Source organism: Myotis yumanensis, unplaced genomic scaffold (genome assembly GCF_028538775.1).
Source record: "Myotis yumanensis isolate MYYU_CA2020_CCGP unplaced genomic scaffold, mMyoYum1.0.hap1 SCAF_4, whole genome shotgun sequence".
Classification (NCBI taxonomy): Eukaryota; Metazoa; Chordata; class Mammalia; order Chiroptera; family Vespertilionidae; genus Myotis; species Myotis yumanensis.
This window is the reverse complement of record NW_027223755.1, coordinates 53,896,481-53,918,329: the sequence shown is the minus strand read 5'-3', so window position 1 is coordinate 53,918,329 and position 21,849 is coordinate 53,896,481. Positions and strand designations below refer to the sequence as shown.

The window sequence follows — 21,849 nt, the reverse complement described above, 5'->3', positions numbered from 1 at the left end:
AGTCCATTCACACTGCTGTGCAACCATCACCACTATCCATCTCCAGAACTCTGACATCATTCCAAACTGAAACTCTGTGTCCACAAACAATGACTCCCACAGCCTCCTCCCCCAAACCTGGCCATTAACCCTGGTTGTTGTTTTAACACTTCCTTGTAAGTTTGGTTTTTGATGTAATTCTCTTATCCCTCCTTAAATGCCTACCTGCTTTTATAGTTTTAGGAACCAAGAATGCTGTGCATGGTATTTAACATAATGAATAGATTATCTTTCTTTCTGTGATTGTCCCCATGTAAATAGTCCAGTGTCTACCTTAACTTTAGATTATTCATTCTGACTCATGTCCCCCTACACCTTTTACCAACTTGTAAAGTGCTTTGTCCTATAGTTATTAGTGCTTCTCTGAACATTTGTTCTAATTAACAGGCTAAAACCTAAAAATCAAAGCATCAATTACTCTAGTGAGGGGATGATTGAGAAACCAAATTTTCTTATTATTTCAAATCTGGCCAAGTTTTTATTTAACATACATATGTGCCAGTATCAATACAACATAAACAATAACAAACACAGGATATCTTCCAAATCTAAAAATCAAGACACCTCCATGTCTAGGCTGCCCACGGCGGCCACCACACTGTTGGTGCTGGCGGGGACACCTGAACGTATGTCAGACTCAGAGCCCATAAGAGGTACCCAAACACTGCTCTTCCACCTGAACTGACTAAAAAGTCATTGTCCCAACACTACCTCCACCTGCTTAGCACTTTCCATGACGTCACCTCTGATAAGCCTTAAGTGAAAACAGATTTCACAGAAAGCAATTTATTTAAATGGCTGACATTTCTAAAAGAGAGAATTGTCACATATTACCTAACATTTATACTGCTTACCTGGGCAACAGGAGTCCGTGTATAAGTACTCTAAGAATGACAAGAACGTCTCTTTGGAAACGCCGTAGACTGGAATCAGAACACTCTTTGCTTCCATATAATTGCCATTGAACATGGCTGCCATCACCTCACACCGAGCCACCAGGATGGCCCTGTGGGCTGGCACCGTCGTACCTGCACAGTTCAAACGGGAAATAGAATTAAGATAAGCTTGCAGAGTTGTTATTCTAGCAACTTTCCTTGTGATTAGACTGGTATTGCATTAGGTATAGCTAAGCTAATATATGGAAACCAAATTTGGAGGTGGTAGCCAGTATTAATTCAGAAACTTCATTTTTCATTGAAACATAGAGCATTCAAAAGTTGCCTTTGGACCAACAATTTGCAAGTTAGGCAATTATTTGTTACTTAGTTTATACTTCATGAAGATAGAAAACACTGAAATGAAATATTTTGCTTCATCCTATCCTACATAATAAAAGCCTAATATGCTAAGTGTCTGGTCATCTAGTCAGCCACTCAACCAATCAAAACATAATTTGCTAATGATATGCTAAGGCCACTCAATTGCTCACTATGATGTGCACTGATCACCAGGGGGCAGACATTCCCACTGGTAGGTTGGCTTGCTGCTGGGGTCTGGCCAATTGGGACTGAGCGAGAGGGCCAAACACACCCTGGAGCCCTCCCACCATCCCTCCCCAGCTAGCCAACCTCTGGGGTCCCTCCCCTGCCCCGATTGTGCACCAGTGGGGTCCCTTGGCCTGGCCTGTGCCCCCTGAGTGCACAAATTTCATGCACCAGACCTATAGTGTTTATAATGAAACATCTATTTTTTATCTTCTCCAATTGGCCTGAAATACCACTGCCCATCCTTGTCCATGTGCCTCCCAAGAAGACAATGCCATTCTTTTCTTGGCCAAGTCATAGGACAGTCTTGGCCAGACTTCCCTTATCAGAAAAAGGAAATAAGCCATCCTTGGCCTAAGCAGTCCATACATCACAAGAATGCCATGGGAAACTCCGTAAAGCCAAGGGGAGCATTTCAGATCTTATGGAAAGTTTACAAGGAGACGGCCTAGTTCCCTGCTGTCTCCCCAGCATGCTGCCTTCCAAGGGAACCTCTTTCCTAAATGAACGATGCCTACTTCTGGGAGAGACAGAGCTACTTTAAAATTTTAAAGGCCCCTCAGCCCACACCTCTCACTGACGCTCATTAAACTTGACTGACTCTCTAGTAAAAGCTGCTTCTCCAGCTCTTGGGCCACCACACAAAGCTCCAGCGGGACATATAACCCCAGGCTTGTGGGTGGAGAAGCAGCTCACACCACTTCCAGCACAATGGGGAGCCATGGATCCACAGCCAGCCCTCAGGTTAGTCTAGATCAGTTCAACAGATCATTATCGAGCACCCATCACCTGCTAATCGCTGTGCTAAGTACTGAAGATACAAAGATGAGAAAGATAAAGCTGCCCAGCTTAGAAGCCAAGCTTTTAGATGGAAGCCACCACAGCCAGTATGAGTGACAGGGCTGTCCCCTTCCGGAAAGTAACTATGAGCCAAACCACCCTGCTATGACCAAGAGTCTTCACCAAGCATCCCTCAGATCTCATACTCTTCAGGAGCATACATTCTTCTCTAAAATATTTGCAGTCACTGGATTCTTTGCTCTCTGCAAATCCAAGCACAACATCTTTTGGCTCAGAAAAAGTTCCATCTAAGCCCAGTAGCTTTCTCCAAAGGCAATAATCCCTCAGGATTTGCAAGCAAGTCCCAACATCGCCAGTTCTGAGCTCACTGCTCGGCACTGTGATTTGCCAGGCACACCTCCCACGGGACAGGAAGAAGGGGCCACAGCCAGCACTCCTACCAGGTCACACACACCTGCTAGCAGACACCCTACCCTCTCGGCCCTTTCTCATCCCTGCCTCTTTGCCTTTAGGCCACCTGCCCTCAATATTATCATCCATCTATGGAATGACCGGTCTCCATACTCAGTGCCTGCTAGGTATCTACACTAATAAAAGAGAAACATGGTAATTGGCGTACGACCGCTACCCTTCCCATTGGCTAATTAGCGAGATATGCAAATTAATCACCAGCCAAGATGGCGGTTAACTGTCAACAAAGATGGCGGTTAATTTGCATATGTAGGCACAATGCAGGGAGGCAAAATGGAAAGCACAGAAGAAGTCCCCTGGCACTGACAGTGATCGGAAACCCAGGGGGGAGCTAAGAGCCAGGGGGCAGGGCAAAGGCGGCCCCTAGGGCCGCCTTTGCCCTGCCCCCCGGCCATGATCGGAGAATCCTGGCCTTTGCCGCTCTGGCCAGTGATAGCAGGAAGTAGGGGTGGAGCCAGCAATGGGAGCTGGGCAGAGGTGGAGCCAGGGATCTCCGGGTGGCTGCAGCCGCTGCCCGGAGCCCATGATCAGGGAGCGGTTGCAGCTGGGTGGGGGGGGCGGCTGCAGCTGGGGGTCCCCGCTGCCCTAACGCCTCGGCCAGAGGCATTAGGCACGGCAGGGGTGGAGCCCATCAGGGGGCGGCTGCAGCTTGGGGGATCCTCTGCCCGGGCCTCACGCCTCAGCCAGAGGCGTAAGGCCCGGGCAGGGGCGGAGCCCACAATCGGGGCGGGGGGGGGGGGGGGCGGCTGCAGCTGCGGGGGGTCCCCTGCCCAGCCTAATGCCTCGGCCAGAGGCGTTAGGCTGGGCAGGGGCAGCTGCAGCTGGGGGTCCCCACTGCCTGGGCCTCACGCCTCAGCCAGAGGCGTAAGGCCCGGGGCAGGGGCGGAGCCCACGATCGGGGGGCGGCTGCAGCTGCGGGCGGTCCCCAGCCTAGCCTAACGCCTCGGCCAGAGGAGTTAGTGAGGCGTTAGGCTGGGCAGGGGCAGCTGCAGCTGGGGGTCCCCACTGCCGGGGCCTCACGCCTCAGCCAGAGGAGTAAGGCCCAGGCAGGGGTGGAGCCCACATCGCAGGCGGCTGCAACTGGGGGTGTCCCTTGCCCAGGCCTAACGCCTCAGCCAGAGGAGGTGTTAGGCCGGGGCAGGGGCAGCTGCAGCTGGGGGTCCCCGCTGCCCGGGCCCAACGCAGAAGCGTAAGGCCTGGGTAGGGGTGGAGCCCATGATCTTGGGAGGCTGCAGCTGCGGGGGTCCCCTGCCCAGGCCTAATGCCTTGGCCAGAGGCATTAGGCCTGGGCCGGAGCAGTGCCAGTGATCATGGGGAGCAGGGTCACAGTCGCTGATGGTGGGAGCTTGGGGTCCCCTGCCCAGGCCTAATGCCTTGGCCACAGGCGTTAGGCCTGGGAAGGGGTGGAGCAGGAGGTCCCTTGGAGAGCTGTGGGTCCCCTGCCCAGGCCTAATGCCTGGGTGAGAGGCATTAGGGCGGAGCAGTCAATTGCAGGGAGCAGGGGCCGAGTTGATGATGGTGGGGAGCTGGGGGTCTCTTGCCCAGGCCTAATGCCTTGGCCAAAGGTGTTAGGCGTGAGCATGGGCAGAGCCAGCGATCGCGAGCAGGGGCGGCGTGGGCGATCGTAGGGAGCTGGGGGTCCCCTGCCCACCCTGATCTGGGACACCCTTCAGGGCAAACCAGCTGGCTCCCACCTGTGCACCAGGCTTCTATCCTATATAATAAAAGGGTAATGTGCACATGCAATTTTTTTCCCCAAATATATTTTATTGATTTTTTACAGAGAGGAAGGGAGAGGGATAGAGAGTTAGAAACATCGATGAGAGAGAAACTTCGATCAGCTGCCTCCTGCACACCCCCTACTGGGGATGTGTACGCAACCAGAGTACATGCCCTTGACGAGAATCGAACCTGAGACCCTTCAGTCCGCAGGCCGATGCTCTATCCACTGAGCCAAACCCGTTAGGGCGGTAATGTGCAAATTGACCCTAACAGCAGAACGACTGGGAATGACTGGTCACTATGACACACACTGACCACCAGGGGCAGAAGCTCAATGCAGGAGCTGCCCCCTGGTAGTCAGTGCACTCCAACAGGGGGAGCTCTGCTCAGCCACAAGCCAGGCTGAAGGCATCACATTGGCGATGGTGGGAGCCTCTCCTGCCTCCTCAGCAGCTCTGTGGATGTTCAACTGCAGCTTTGGCCCGTTGGCAAGTGGACATCCCCCAAGGGATGTATCACTGCCAGCTTAGGCACAATCCCCCGGTGAGCAGGCCTAAGCCAGCAGGTGGACATCCCCGGAGGGGTCCCAGACTGCGAGAGGGCACAGGATGGGCTGAGGGACCCCCGAGTGCACAAATTTTTGTGCACGGGGCCTCTAGTATTTGTATATAACAATAACAAAGAATTCAAACAGGTAATGCAATTTGACTTGCAATCTTAAGGTTTTAAAATCTTAAATAGGTTACTATGTAAACAGAAAAGAAAAATTTGAAGCATGGCTTACACAAATTAGTTACCCTTTTATTTGGGTTAAGCAGAGGAATGTAAGATTGGCCAATCTGACAGGTGTGAGATGGTTCCTCATTGTTGTTTTGAAGTGCATCTCTCGGATGACTAGTGACTTTGAACATGTTTTCATATGTCTCTCAGCCTTCTGTATGTCCTCTTTCGAAAGGTGTCTACTTAGGTCCTTTGCCCATTTTTTTATTGGATTGTTTATCTTCCTTTTGTTAAGTTGTATGAGTTCCCTATAAATTTTGGAGATTAAACCCTTATCTGAAATAGCATTGGCAAATATGTTCTCTTATGCAGTGGGCTTTCTTGCTGTTTTGTTGATGGTTTCTTTTGCTGTGCAGAAGCTTTTTATTTTGATGTAGTCCCATTTGTTTATTTTCTCTTTAGTTTTCATTGCCCTAGGAGCTGTATCAGTAAAGGTATTATTACAACATATGTCTGATATTTTGCTGCCTATGGAGTCTTCTAATATTTTTATGGTTTCCCACCTTACATTTAAGTCGTTTAACCATTTTGAGTTTGTTTTTGTGTATGGTATAAGTTGGTGATCTAGTTTCATTTTTTTGCATGTATCCGACCAAGCACCATTTATTGAAGAGACTGTCTTGACTCCATTGTATGCTTTTGCCTCCTTTGTCAAATATTAATTGAGCATAATGGCTTGGGTCAATTTCTGGGTTCTCTATTCTGTTCGATTGGTCTATATGTCTATTCTTGTGCCAATACCAGGCAGTTTTGAGAACCGTGGCTTGGTAATATAGCTTGATGTCTGGTATTGTGATCCCTCCAACTTTGGTCTTCTTTCTCAGGATTGCTGCAGCTATTCGGGGTCTTTTTTTTTATTCCAGATGAATTTTTGGAGAGTTTGTTCTAGGTCTGTGAAATACAAATGACAAGTGCTGGCGAGGATGTGGAGAAAAAGGGACCCTCGTGCACTGCTGGTGGGAATGCAGACTGGTGTAGCCACTGTGGAGAACAGTATGAAGTTTCCTAAAAAAACTAAAACTGGAACTCCCATTTGACCCAGTAGTCCCACTTCTAGGACTATATCCCAAGAAACCAGAAACACTAATCAGAAAGAACATATGCACCCCTATGTTCATAGCAACACAATTTACAATAGCTAAGATTTGGAAACCGCCTAAGTCAGGGGTGGGCAAACTTTTTGACTCGAGGGCCACAATGAGTTCTTAAACTGGACCGGAGGGCCGGAACAAAAGCATGAATGGAGCGTTTGTGTGAACTAATATAAATTAAAAGTAAACATTATTACATAAAAGGGTACGGTCTTTTTTTTATTTATTTTAGTTTTATTCATTTCAAACGGGCCGGATCCAGCCCGCGGGCCGTAGTTTGCCCACGGCTGGCCTAAGTGCTCATCAGCAGATGAGTGGATTAAAAAACTGTGGTACATCTATACAATGGAATACTATGCTGCTATAAAAAAGAAGGAACTTTTACCATTTTCAACAGCATGGATGGAACTGGAGAGCATTATGCTAAGGGAAATAAGCCAGTCAGAGAAAGATAAACATCACATGATCTCACTCATATGTGGGATATAATGAACAACATAAACTGATGAACAAAAATGGATCCACAGACAAGGTGGCACTGAGCAGACTGTCCAACCTTGGGGAGAAGGCAAGGGAGGGGTGGGGTTAGAGATCAACCAAAGGACTTGTATGCATGCATATTAGCATGACCAATGGACACAGACACTGGGGTGGTGAGGGCTTGCCCTCAGGGGTGGGAGTGGTGGGGAGGTTAATGGGGTAAAAAAAGGAGACATGTAATACATTAAACAACAAAAGTTGGATTTTGAAAAAAAGAAAAAAATGATTGGCCAAAAATACCAAGTGGATAGTAGATGGGGAAGGAATTTGATAAGTAATCTTGGAATTTTAACAGAAAATTTCCATTGATAATGTGTACAAAATCAGCAACAAACGGCTCAATATCTTAAAGCATTTTCAAGCTTGGAATTTAGTTTACAAAACCATTATACCTCCAGTTAAGGAAAGATCAACTTCTCTTTCTCATCTTTTCAAACTACTGTTTTGATGTTATAAACTGTTCTGTTGTGAAACTAATATAAGTACCTCACTATAGCCACATTTCTAAACATTGTATATAAATTAAATAAATATGTAAACACTGCACAAAACTTGCTGAGCAAACATAATGCAGTGTTTATATACTAAACAACAGTAGATTAGAGCTGAAGAATTACTCAGGGAGGAAAAAAGACATCAATTTTCTAGTTAAAAGATAAATATGTTCTTTGAAAATGTCAAGGCTAAAAGTGTTTTTCCTGTAGTAACTAACTGCTGTTATAGTTTTAAGAAAGTTTTTTTTAAGGAAAAGAGTTTTAAGAGTGAAACAAAATCTAAAAGCCCAAGTTTTCTAATAATTTAGCATAGATTATCAAAGGTCTTTGTTTTTATTATATACTAAAATAAAATGCCTCATTTGTAATACTTCTTCATATTACTTGCCAAGTTTTAAAAACAAAACTTTTAGAGATGTTTCTGTTTTATTCTGAAAATTGTAAACTTGCCTACTCCAAGGGAGATTTAGAATATGTACTACTTAAGTAAACAGGGACAGAATGTAAAAGTATTTTTCATGAGACACAGCTTCCAATGTCAAAGGAATGTCTTATCTTTCCATGTCACGTCTAAATGTTTACCAAGACTAGTTTTAGAACTGCCAGGGTGGCTTCTTTAAAAATTATTTCATGGAAAAAGATACAAACCCACACAACACATTGCGGGTGGTAGTATTTATTTTTATTACTATCTATTGCAGGGATAGTAAATAGGTTTTATATCCCATGTCATCTCCAGCCAGTTGTTGATGATGGCTTAGAAGAGTGGTTCTCAACCTGTGGGCTGCGACCCCTTTGGGGGTCGAACGATCCTTTCACAGGGGTCGCCTAAGACCATCGGAAAACACATATATAATTACATATTGTTTTTGTGATTAATCACTATGCTTTAATTATGTTCAATTTGTAACAATGAAATTGGGGGTCACCACACCATGAGGAACTGTATTAAAGGGCCTCGGTATTAGGAAGGTTGTGAACCACTGGCTTAGAACATTTTAAAAGAAGGATTTGCTGAGGCCCTGGCTTCTGTAAGAAACAGCACAATGATCCATCAGAGTTGGCTGCCAGTGCAGGGGGAGGGAAGGGGTCCAGCAGGCAGGCCTCTATCTACACCTTTATACACACCGTCTCAATCCCTGTGACCACGCTACCAGGTGGAAATTGGTATCCCCATTTTATAGGCGAGGAGACAAAGGATCAGGAATGTAAAGTAACACAGCCAAACCTATTATACAGTAAATACGCACCCAAGCAATATCCAAGCCAGGTCTTCTAGTCCCTGCCACGACCACTTCATCAAGCTCACACTAAAAAGGACCTTTTTAGAATCGATAGGTTTTACCTTCTTCCCTTTGTAAATAAGAAGACTTAAGGCCAGACGTGTTGAGTGACTTGTCCAAGGACACACACACCGGATGGAATGCAAAGCCAAGGCCGGAGCTAGGGCTCCAGCACGAGGCCTCAGCCTCCTCTGGGAGACAGCACTGCTGCCCTCCACCCCTGCACGCTCCCTGCCACAGTCTTCAGAAGGGAGGCTTGCCTTTTCTCCAGATGACGTCAGAGAAACTGCCGCGTACCCTGTGCCCACCCATCCCTGCCTCTCTCTGCTCCCGACTCCCTGGGGGGCCTGGGCTTTGGAGCTGGAGAGGCTGGAAGGAGCCCCACAGCCGCTGCTGGGCACCAGCACAGGCACACACACAGCCAGCCCTTCCGGACACAGGCTCGGACAGGTGGCCTAGCAGGTGCCTGCGGAAGAGTCCAGAGGTGGAATCATGGAAGAAAAGCAAGAAAGTATGAGGAGAAAGGATTCTCCATGTCACTACCTATTCGTTTTCTTTTAAAATAACATATTTTCATGGTTTCATATTCCTTTTGAAAATTTTTTCAGTAGGTTACACTGACATAATGTTTGGTGTCAACGCCTCCTGTGCAAATATTAAGCAGGTGTTAATGACTCTTGTGTAAAGAAGCAAATCTGGTCTCCTGTTCGCTTTCTTTTTCCCCTGAAATCATTTTTCATGTATTTCAAGGTGACTCTTATTGTCCCATTTTCAGCGTCCCATGCTCACATTGCAGACAGTGCCAACGGTAGCTTCTCAGGAGGCACTTGGGAAAATTTCCAACTCACTGTTAGTCTTGGTAGGTGGCCAAACTGAAAAGTGAAACGGATCTTTCCGGGGAACATTTTTAAAAAGTAAATGACTGTTGGCTGCCACACATTTCTACCATAAAACAGAATTATATCTTCCTCTTAGTAATAATAGCCCACCTGACGTTCTACTTATTTCATTTAAAAACAACTCTTTCTAGCCTTGCATAATTGAAGGTATCTGATAATTCATTTTTAAGATTATGCTCTTAATCTACTAACGTGACAAAATTACCTAAGTGAATAATCAATAATGGGCTTTAAAACAGCTCATCGTAATTAAAATTAAGTAGCATTACTTTCCTACAGAGATAAAAAGCAGCTCTCAGTTCTGGTGATAATTCTCAGAGTCCTTTTCTACAGATGCCTGATGTAAGCCAGGCATGACCCTCAACCCATGGCTGTTCCTTTTGCTAAAAAAAAAAAAAAGAGCTGAATAAGAGAAACTAGAACTAATATAATTTTAAGAGGGCTGGTTTCAGATGATTAAAAAACCAGGATCTTAAAGAAATACACAAACAAAAATATTTTATTTCATATTAAAGATCACCTTGCTGGTCCCTAAAAGTTAATGAAACATATGGTAAAGGGGGAAAAAAAACCTAAGAGAAATATAAATTTCTTTTCTTATTTTAATAAAATCCTTCATTACCCCAGAATATTTTGTTGAAATTCAGGCAGTGTTAATATATATCCTGCAATAGAGAAAAGTCATTCCTATACCCTAAATATTTAAAGCTGAAACAGAAAGGTAAGAAAACAGGGAATAAAAATGAACAATCAACTTTGTAAAAACCGAAGCATACCTTGTATTTCAAAGACAACATCAGCAAGCATTGGTTTATTGAGGAAAAACTTGAGGGAAGTGTTATAAAACCATAGAGGTTTTCTGGCTTGATAGGTTTTGCAATTCCTCAGGCAATTAATCTGTAAGGAAAAACAAAAATACAAGAGTAAATATTATATACCAAAAGCTTTGATAACATATATGGGCTAATTAGAGAATTTGGAAAATGGTGCTAAGTGTTTAAATGATTACCTATGGCCTCTTTCATCATAGCTTTAACTGTATCTTCTACCTGCCAAAGAGCAACACTGCACTAGGCAGCATTCACAGCAACGAAATGAACTGGCTAAGTGAAAACTCAACTCTATGGCTGGGGAGCTGTGGGGTCCTGAGTCCCTGGGGGTCTGTTACCTGGGAAACAGACAACAACAATCCAACCTCACATGACTTCCTAGAAAAATATGATTACATATACAACCTGCTCATCCGTTCACTAATTAAGAAAGTACATACACAAAATTCAATTTGTGATTAAGAAAAAAATACCCGACCTAGCCGGTTTGGCTCGGTGGATAGAGCGTCGGCCTGTGGACTGAAGGGTCCCGGGTTCGATTCCGGTCAAGAGCATGTACGTTAGTTGCAGGCACATCCCCAGTGGGGGTGTGTGCAGGAGGCAGCTGATCAATGTTTCTCTCTCATTGATGCTTCTAACTCTCTATCCCTCTCCCTTCCTCTCTGTAAAAAAATCAATAAAATATATATTTTAAAAAAAAGAAAAGAAAAAAATACCCATTCTCCCCGCCCCCCCAATCATACCATGTTCTATTCTAGATCACTATGAAAATACCCAAGAGTGAAGAATTGGTTCATCGACAATTTTATAATTCGAAGTATCATGCCCACCCACAGCAGGGACTGCTGAAACCTGTAACAGGTGGCTGGGATCTCCAATCTAGGGCCCCAGGACTTCTCCCAGGACTGCACTATCTGTCCTCCCGCACCCTCACTCCAGCCCCCGCCTCCAGGAACAGTGCCCACCTGGCCTAGTGGTCCCCAGCCTTCCTCGGCTCGCAACTCGGGCTTTTGGTGCTTTGTTTATCCTTTCTGCCATCTTCCCTCACCCTCCACCCATTTCCTCTGATGACTCTCACAACCTCACTCTGGCCTCTGCTTGCCTAGCTGGGGAATACAGAAAGATTTATCATTAAGAAAATCATCGGGCGTATAATTTTAGTATTAAGAATAAATGTCACCGGCCTCCCACTCCGGATTAACCTACTGCAGTGAGACTGTAAAAAATTTGGTGAGGAGGAAAAAAACATTATCCTTCCTCACAAGGAAAAAGAAAACATTCCAGAATGTTATCTGGGAGCAAGACAGGAAAGCAAACAGGACCATACCAATGCTGGTCCCACAGAGAGCGTGCTCATTCTGTACACAATGCACCTTCACACACACTGAAGGGGCTGATGGAAAGCCTTCAGGTGAGTGTCACACATGAAAGAGAGCAACAGTGAGAGCATCACAGAATTGGGGAGCTAGCAGGCCCCCCAGAAACCACCCGCTTACCTCTCATTTTATAGACAGCCCTGAGAAGACTTGCACAAAGCCACAGAGATCATTTGTGGCAGCACAATTTAAATGTACCTTTCCTGATTCCCAACCCCTGTGTCATTCTCAAAGAATGAGAGACCCTTACCCCTGGAAAGCACAGGAAGAAAGCACAGAACACCTCTTCTTTCCTCCCAGGCCAATGGGGGGATTTAGTTCAAAATCACAGACTCATAGAGCCTCAGCCTTCTTTTCCCCAACAAGAATTCATTTTATTCTTAGTACTCAAAGGAATGACTGTGTTCAGACACAAACCCAAGGAAGGCTTGGCTTAGAACCAACAACAACACTTCTGTCCTAACCCCTCAGATATAAAGGGTATGAGTTTGTATACCATGAAGATCCCTTTGCCACCTAGGCCTTGAATGAGAGGGCACAAGTTTGGATGTACAATTTTCAAGGGTCCATAAACTAGATAACCTAGAAAACTTTTGAAAAGTGAATGCAGGTTTATGTGCACATTTCTATAAAAGCATTAAAAACATATCCTTGGGTGGGGATTAAAAAATGTTAATTACTTATAGATTGTAGAACTGACAAAGTCATCTGTATAAAAAATTAAAGAAATAATAACGGTTCTTACATTTAACATAAACCTATATTCTGCTAGGCATTGCACTTAACTTACCTTTTTATCTACTGTAGCCAATTTGTTTATCACAGAATCTGAAATAAGAATACACCGGCTAAATTGTGTAACGCAGTTGTTCTAAAATATAACAAATTTACTTTTAACGCCTTGCAGACTCTGCACAGTCGGGATGACTAGAGGCTGAACGTGCACAGCATCTGGCCGTACAGAAAGTCTGCATTTTATAACCTTTGAATCTAACTTATACTTTTGAACCTGTATTAGATGAAAAATAAACCTTTAACTGTTCACTTGCTCAAAGAGATTTCTCAGAACTCTTGAGAAAGGCCCACACAGAAACGGCCTTGTTCCTGAACATTCCGGAGCATCAGGGGAATGTTTCAGAGGATGGAATCCACAAGTCAGCATTTTCAAGAAATGACTTGCACATATTTTAATTCTTACATGAATTAAAATGTGAGACGGTGAGAAATAATATGTTTACATTTAAAATACTTAAAAGGCAAAAATATACTTAAGGAAAACATTCGTAAATTATTAGTCTTTTCATGACTCAGTATCATGTTCATTATAGTATATCACTTACAATTCAGAGAAAGTAAAAATAAACTTACAAAAAATGAACTTACCTTTCCCGGTGTTTTTAAAATGCATTTAACTTTCTCAATTACATTTGAAACATCCCCAGAATCCTTCAACTTCTTCCTGATATCTTCTTCCAATTCTTCCCATTGGAAAGCACCTGTAACAAATAAACATGCATATTGACTTTTTCTGTTAAAGCGGGAAGAAAAATAAATATCTTATTAGGTATCAATGTTCCCTCTTTTTTAGTATTCTAATTTTCCTTTACCAAATATATATCCTCGTAGTTACACCAAAACATTGAAACAACTCTCACATTTTAAAAAACATCAGTTTGCCTTCCCTTAGTTATTAAAACCTAGTCTTCCTCCTCGGAGAGCTGCCACATTTCTGTAGTCGGTGGTCAGCTGGAGAGAGCAGCAATGGCCAGAAGATGAGTTACCATCACAAGTGGTCCAACACCCAAATTATTTTTTTTAAATATATTTTATTGATTTTTTACAGAGAGGAAGGGAGAGGGATAGAGAGTTAGAAACATCGATGAGAGAGAAGCATCAATCAGCTGCCTCCTGCACACCCCCTACTGGGGATGTGCCTACAACCAAGGTACATGCCCTTGACCAGAATCGAACCTGGGACCTTTCAGTCTGCAGGCCGACGCTCTATCCAGTGAGCCAAACCGGCTAGAGCAAAACCCAAATTATTTACTTGCCCTGGGCAAGGAGGCCGGCCTGGTCTTTCCTAAGGTTGAATAACTCATAGGATCATGGAGAGCAGTGACTGTCACCAGGCAGAGGAACGGGCAGAATGCACTCAGGTCTCATGCATGTCAGGGTCACGTTAAGATATGTTCCACAGCCACCTCTACAGACCAACCAGAAGAGGGGGAGCTAGATAAATTTCTGAGGAGCCACAGGACTATGGCATTGGAGCAAAATCACCCCACCTGGTCCCTCACTCCTCCGTTCTCAGTTCTCTTCCAAGTTCTCTCTTCCTGGACTCATTTCCATTCTTTCTCACACTCTGTCAGCCCTTGCACCTCAATGTTTTGAGAAATTCCTACTGTATGGTCAGCGTAAGCTCATGTTGTCCCCAAGCACTCTTCTCACTTGGCCTAGAGCAGCCTCCCTGATCCCTAGTGGCCTTTCCCATCCGATCTATCCCATGATTCAATGCTGATGTTTCAATTCTGACCATATATTCTGGGAGATTATCCTCATCCACTCCATGGTTTATAGGAAGTCCTACCTCCTAAAAATGGAATTTAAAAAGAAGTGGTGTGGGAGTTGGCATAGTTGGGGGACCCAGTTTCTAGTTCTATCTCTGCCATTAACTACTGGTGTGACTACGCAAGTAACTTGAGGTCCTATTCTATATGCTCTCAATCTATCTCTTCCGACGGTTCCCTTTATGTATCCAGAACTTTGCCAGGTGCCTTCATAGATATTGGGGACTGTGGAGGGCACATGGTGTATAGAACCATGAGGTCAGGCAATTGCAGCCAGTGTGTCCCAACGAGATCCAAAGCTAATCTGAAGAGCCAGATTGAGAGTCCAGCCGCTCTCGGGCTTTGGACAGCAGAGCCCTGCAGCACTTGGTACTCTAGCGTATCTTTAAACTTCTCCTCCCCTGACCTTTATGATTACTACAGTGTGCCTTGGTGGGATGGGGCAGGGGAAGAATAGCCCTGATTTGAGGTGTGTGCTGTTTCTGTGGTGAAAATACTCTCACCAAGGCCATATTCCAGCTACCAATGTGACACCTAGAACACAGAATTATGAATAAACACAATCGGTTCTCACACACCGGTGCCAGCTGGCCAGCACACCATGCTACTTCCTGCCTTAAATTGCTATTTTTCTGACTTCACTGTTAGCTCCCCTTCCACCTCAAATTCCCAAGGGTGTGCAGTCCAGAACCAATCTATAGTGTTTGTTTTCCTCTTCCTGCACTAATGATTTTTAACTTCAAGGTCACACATACTCTTTTCACAATCTGATAAATTCTTTGCATTGTCTCCAGAAATTGCACATGCACAGATAGACATTCAAGTCTATATAAAATGTCAGAAGTAGAAGAAGCCAAGGGATGCCAGCCCAATAAAATTTATTCTATGCTAGTGATTCTCAAGTCTTCCTATGCATTACATTTACAAACCCCTGGTCAGTTTTGCTCAGTGGTTAGAGTGTCAGCGTGGCCCGAAGGCTCCCAGGTTTGATTCCTGGTCAAGGGCATGTATCTCGGTTGCAGTTTCCCCAGTTCCTAGTGGGGGCGCATGTGGGAGGCAACCAATCATGTGTCTTTTATAAAATAGATCATTTATAAAATACTATTGTAGAAGGTCTCAGCCTCAGACCAACTGAATTAAAATTGCTGGTGCTGGGTCCCAGACATTGATTTTAAAAGCTTCCCCGTTTAATCTAATGTGTACTTCCCTTAGACATTTCACCCATTATCAAAACCCAGGGTTAGTGGTATGCAGCAGAGAGTAAGTGCAGGAACTTGTGATTGTTTATACTCATGCTATTAAAGGAGAGCACAGACATAGTCTCTTAAAAGTAAAATTATATTAACTGAAGAACACCTACACAATATCTCTAGTCAGAAGGTCATGTGAAAGAAAGCAATCGTCAAATCTAAATAGATGGGATCAGTGGCAGGTAAGTCCCCAGAGGCCACGGGTCTGTTTAAGAACAGACACAGAAAGATCCGATAACCTACTCCAGAACGAAGACCAGTTCATAAGGGCACTCTTTTAGTAATTAGAAATGCTAACTAATCATCTTTGACACTTTAAGGTCCTAATAAAGCAATAATCTTTAGACTGGGATTTGTTTTTTTGTTGTTGTTGGTTTTTTTACTTTGGTAAAACTATTTAACATGAACTCTCTCCCCTTCCCAGAATTTTAAGTGTTCAATACAATCTTGTTAACAATGGACATGATGTTGTATGCACAGATCTCTGGAACTTACTTGTCTTGCATAACTGGCTGGAATTTTCTTTACTTAACTTCTCAGAGCATTTATTTACTGTACTTAGACTCGTAGAGAGCACGGTATTACCTGTGTATCTGAAGCTGCGTTTTTATGCAGTGCAGAAAAGAGCGTGCCGCAGAATAATTCCAAGTGCTGAAGAATACTATGCAAACTGAAGAGGAAAATGTGCTTCCACACATTCATTTACCCTGACGGCATCTCAATAAGTGATGTGAAATTCTGAGGGCCAACTGTGGCAGGAAGAGTTCAAAGCTAAATTCTTGAGGCTCTTACAAATATTTCAATTCATAGCCATCAGAGATCGAGTGACTCAGGAATTTGCAAGCCTAAAGACTGTTACCGCGGGGAACAGTCAGACTGTAAGAATGTTACAGTTGTATGCCGTTTAAGGAGTGCTCCATGAAGACCAGGAAACTGCTGCCCTCACTGTTCAATCACTCCTTTTTTAGTGTTAGTAAGTACTTACATGTCATGCAGTGTTAGCTATTGTCCAATGGAAAATGAACATCTACAGAACACACATACTTTTACGGTATCTACTCAGAAATTTGAAGAGAAAAATAAACTGAAACCTCATAGGTGTAATTTGTTAACCCGACTATTACACAGGCCCTTCCTAAATATAGAACCCAATTGTTCTATATACAACATTTTGAATTCCTAAAGATAAAAAAGGGGGGTTATTTTTTTTAAATTAAGATAGTCTTTGTAATTTGGTTCATTAAAAATAAAGCTAGGAGGGAGATTTTATATGGGTTTTCAGCCACGTTTGCTCAGGGCAAATATTCCCAAGTGTGCCACGCCATGGACTTCTACCTCTGCTTTGCCAACCCAGCTAACGTGAGTACAGACAGCTCCTACTAACGTAACTGTGGGTCGGCTTCCGTGAGGAAACCATTACATAACTGGGTCTTAGAACCTGTGCTCTGTTCAAAAATTTTTAAATGTTTAACACACAAGAAAAAACAAACAAAGAAAAAAAAAAACTACAGCTCACGAACCTGGCCTCCTTACCGAAGTCTCTAAAAGAAAAAAAAAGTAGGTTTAAATTTTTTGATTTGATAGAAAAATATAGTAAAATAAAACAGTAACCAAGTCAAAACAAAACATTAATAAATGTCTAGGCATTTGATAGTGGGAATCTGGTTGATTTTTTTTCTCAGTAAATTTTCTGCATTTTTTAAAAATTGTCTTTACTATGGAAATACAGCCTTAATATCTGTTAAAACACAACTCAGATAATATAACTTTTGCTTGAGTCTGAGGTTACACTTTGTAAATAATTAGAGAATAAGGCACAGGTACCTTCTGAAGCATCAGGGTCTCCCTACAGCCCCAGGTCAATGGCCTGTGGCCCCGCTCAGACCTGACACCACCTCTTGCTGGGCCGTGACGCACAGGAGAGATCAGAGCAGAAATGCAACAGCTCAGTGTCAGACTAAGAAGCCAGGGCACTGAACTGGTCAAGGGCCTGCAGACCAGCAAGCTCTCCTGGCCCATGGCCCGAGGCCCTCTCCTCACTATTCCGAGGCTCACTTAGTTTCCACCCAACCGCTAAGCATCCACTCGCCCCAGCTTCAGGAGAGACTATACCAGGGCACTGAGGGCCAGAGCTCCAAAGAGTTCTGCATCAGTCAGCCTTGCAGCCGACCCCGTTTTGATTTTGGCACTAAAAGGGAGAACTGGGCTCCTCTCCCGGGTCTCTGGGGTGAATTCTCGGTCCTTATCCCCTGGTTCCGGCTGGTACCCAGTTCTTCCAAGAGGTGTTGCAACCGCTGTGGTCAGTCACCACCTGGGAGACTTGGGAATGCAGACTCTCGCGCCCACCCTGGGTCTACTGAGTCACAACCTGAACATTATCAAGATCTTGTTTGCACTTTAAGGTTTGAAAAGCACTGGCCCAGATGATGGACAAACCACAACCCCAACGCCCCGTTGTCAGAATGTTGGCCTTCTGGAGGTGGATCTCGAGTGAGGGGGCCTCGGGATTGGACTCCTGTCTTATGTGCTCTATTCACTCCTCCCTCCATCACCAGAGATGAGTTTTCTAAAGCCCAGTCTGATGATGCTTAAAACTCCAGAACCGCTTGTAAGAACGGCAAACACCAGCCTGACCAGCCTCATTTCCTTCCAGCCATCACCTCCCACTCTGGCTCCAGCCACGGGGAACTGCCCATGGTTCCTGGAAAACAGCAGTTACCAATGATTACATTTTCATTAATGCAAATCTCCCAATATGTAATTTCTTTCAAACAGCATTAGGGTGAACATGTGAAAAACCGGTAATAGGTCACTGACTCTGGGGAAGGAACTGGAGGATGATGAGTACTTTTCTTTTTCCTTTCTCCCCCCACCTCCCACCCCTTTCCTATCTGCATGTATTAATTTTGCAATTAAAAAAATCACTCCCTAGGAGAAGACAAGCAGGTCTGCCACTGGAGAGACAGCTGGCAATTTTACCGCTACAATATTACAGGATATAACTGACCTCAAAGTGTTTATGTGCCTTCAAAAGTATGCAGTGTGTGGGAAACTTGCTGAATAATTCATAATTACAACAGTAACATCATTGAAAGGGGCAGTCAACACTTCCTTCATAGTTTTCTAAATATATTATTAAAGTAATTTTTTTAACATGTAAACATTTTGTTCTTATACAGTTAGTCTTACATTATGCATTGTGAGATTCTAGGTTTAAACATAAAAATCTGTAGAACTAAATGAAGTCTTTAGTCTGGTTTAATCATATGATTCCCCGCTACTGGAGCCTACTCATTAGTTTCACTGACACTAGCAGAGAACCTGCCACGCTAAAGGCACCATGCAAGTGTGCCCTGTCGGAGTGACTATGCCTTTTCCAAGTCAATATTCACTGAACAATGGATTTAACACCTACCGCCACATTCTACTCCCATACATATATATTTTTAACCCACTAAAATCTGCATGCTGCAAGTACTTTTCACAATCATTTATTTATTTCATTCATTCATTCATTTATTTTTGTTAATCTTCACCTGAGGATATTTTTTTTCCATTGCTTTTTCAGAGAGAGTGAGAGATAGGGAGAGAGGGTAGGGAGAGAAGAGGGAGGAAGAGAGAAAGGGAGAGGGAAAGAGAGAGAGAAACACTGATGTGAGAGAGACACATCAACTGGTTGCCTCCTGCACACACACACCCCGACTAGGGGCAGAGCGCAAACCCGCAACCCAGGTACGTGCCCTTGACCAGGAATCATACCTGAAACCCTTCAGTACCCAGACTGATGCTCTAACCACTGAGATATACAGGCCAGGGCCATAACCATTCATTTTTTTTTTAATTGATTTTTTACAGAGAGGAAGGGAGAGAGATAGAGAGTTAGAAACATCGATGAGAGAGAAACATCGATTAGCTGCCTCCTGCACATCTCCTACTGGGGATGTGCCTGCAACCCAGGTACATGCCCTTGACCGGAATCGAACCCGGGACCTTTCAGTCCGCAGGCCGACGCTCTATCCACTGAGCCAAACCAGTTTCGGCACCATTCATTTTTAATTGAAAATTATATAACTACTAGAGGCCCGGTGCACGAAATTTGTGCACGGGGGAGGGGGGCCCACTCAACCCAGCCTACACCCTCTATGGGACCCCTTGGGGGATGTCCAACAGCTGGTTTAGGACTGATTGGGCCTAAACCGGCAGTCAGACATCCCTCTCACAATCCGGGACCACTGGCTCCTAACTGCTCACCTGCCTGCCTGCCTGATTGCCCCTAACTGCCCCCCCGACTGGCCTGGTCACCCCCAACTGTCCCCCCTGCGGGCCTGCTCGCCCCACATAGCCTGCTGCTCGGTCATTTGGTCGCCTCGCACCAATCCCCCCTGCTGGCCTGGTCGCCTCACGCAGCCTGCTGTTCAGTTGTTTGGTCGTCCCTCACTAACCCCCCTGCCGGCCTACTCACCCCACGCAGCCTGTTTGGTCGTCTGTTCGGTTGTGATGGTCGCTTAGGATTTTATATATATAGATAGCCACAATGGAAAAAGTAAAATCTTATTTTTAGCATCAATTATTTCAACTGAAGGCTACTCAAAACTTTCTTACCTATAGGAAATGATACTTCTCTATTTGCAAACCTTTATAAACTTCTTATCTGTCCCCAATTCTGATGTCTAAAAATGGACTATAAATGTTTCTCCAGACACATTTGAGAGAAGGAGTGACCTTAACCTAATATTTCATCAGCATATGATTCTAACTGGGGACAAAAATTAAAGAAGAAAGAAGTCCTCAGAATACATGTATTTAGATGCTTTAAAAGTCATTTTACATTCGTTCTTTTCCATTCCCATATGGAACACTTAGATGTGAGACCTTCAATTCAGTCGCTAAAATGACTGTGGCAAAACTTCTATTCTTTAAAATATAATTGCTACTGGGTTTCTTAAAGGATAAGGAGAAAAATAATGAATAAGCTGAGTCCTAAAAGAGTAAGAGCACAGTAAGAAAAAAAAAGTCTAAAATAGTCATAGCCAGCCGTAACCGGTTTGGCTCAGTGGATAGAGCGTCGGCCTGCAGACTGAAAGGTCCCAGGTTCGGTCAAGGGCATGTACCTGGGTTGCGGGCACATCCCCAGTGGGGGGTGTGCAGGAGGCAGCTGGTTGATGTTTCTCTCTCATCAATGTTTCTGACTCTCTATCTCTCTCCCTTCCTCTCTGTAAAAAAATCAATAAAATATATTTTAAAAATAAATAAATAAAAAATAAGATAGTCATAGCCAAAGTTGATCAGATCTCAGTTTAAACTACCTGACAGTGCTATTTCCAGTTCCTAAACAGAATGCAATGACCCTGCTAATTTCTCTCCTCACTCCCTTCCCAAATCTAAGTGTCAAACAGAAAGGGGAACATATGGCTAGGTTTTAAAATGCAGACACTTATTTTGATAAACACCTGGACAATTTTATTTCTTTACAGTTAAACTGGACAATAACTTCTTGTACTTTCACACGAGGTATTTCTTGCTTAGTATGAAAGGTTATTTTTTATACAAGAGGATGTAAAACCAGGCCAAATAAACCAGTAAGGAAGATGGAAAGCCTGAAACAATTCATGTGCATAAAGCCAATACTATTTCATGTATAATCTCCACTCCAGGTAACAGGAAGACGATAAAATGTGAAAACTCTTGAGGACCACTGGCATACTTCATTTCAATAGCCTGAGAACGTACCAGAACCACTGGACAAGATACCTGAATAAATGAAGCGCAGAATGTCCGACAAACACGAACAGAAGAGGGCGTCTTTAACGATGACTCGGAGTGGTGGGTTGCCTGGAGAATCCTGGCTAGCACCTGGACACACAGCCTCCCGGTTGATAGCAAAGAGATCCTGGGCCGTGCGGATGATACTGGAATCCTGGATGTCAGCAGGACTCTTCACATTGAAAAGCAGCATGAACACGTGGCTCACGGCGCAGAGGACGATCTTGTGGGCCTCCACCACCTCCTTTAGGTCTGGGTTGTAAAACACCACGTCCACACACTGGCAGCAGAACAGCAGGTTGTGCAAGTCGGAGTTGTAATGCGACGCTTCGGCCTTCAAGACGGGCATTTTTTCTGTTTCAAGACAGAAAATGAAACTAGTAAACTACTCTCTAGGTCTACAGACCAATCATTTCAGATTTACAACAAAACATCTTTTTAAATATTATTTGGCTGAAT

At 44.1% G+C, this 21,849-nt stretch overlaps 1 protein-coding gene across 2 annotated transcripts in view; it reads right to left on the bottom strand.

Moving 5' to 3' along the window:
- The window catches only part of RHOBTB3 (Rho related BTB domain containing 3), a 53,585-nt gene that overhangs the window by 12,509 nt on the left and 19,227 nt on the right, over positions 1-21,849 (bottom strand). For both annotated transcript variants that reach the window (XM_070412351.1, XM_070412350.1), the window contains exons 6-9: positions 21,379-21,744; positions 13,194-13,306; positions 10,381-10,501; positions 894-1,067 (exon numbers count right to left, since the gene is read on the bottom strand). In XM_070412351.1, coding sequence (XP_070268452.1) covers positions 894-1,067; positions 10,381-10,501; positions 13,194-13,306; positions 21,379-21,744 — 774 coding nt within the window. The remainder of the gene's footprint in view (positions 1-893; positions 1,068-10,380; positions 10,502-13,193; positions 13,307-21,378; positions 21,745-21,849) is intronic.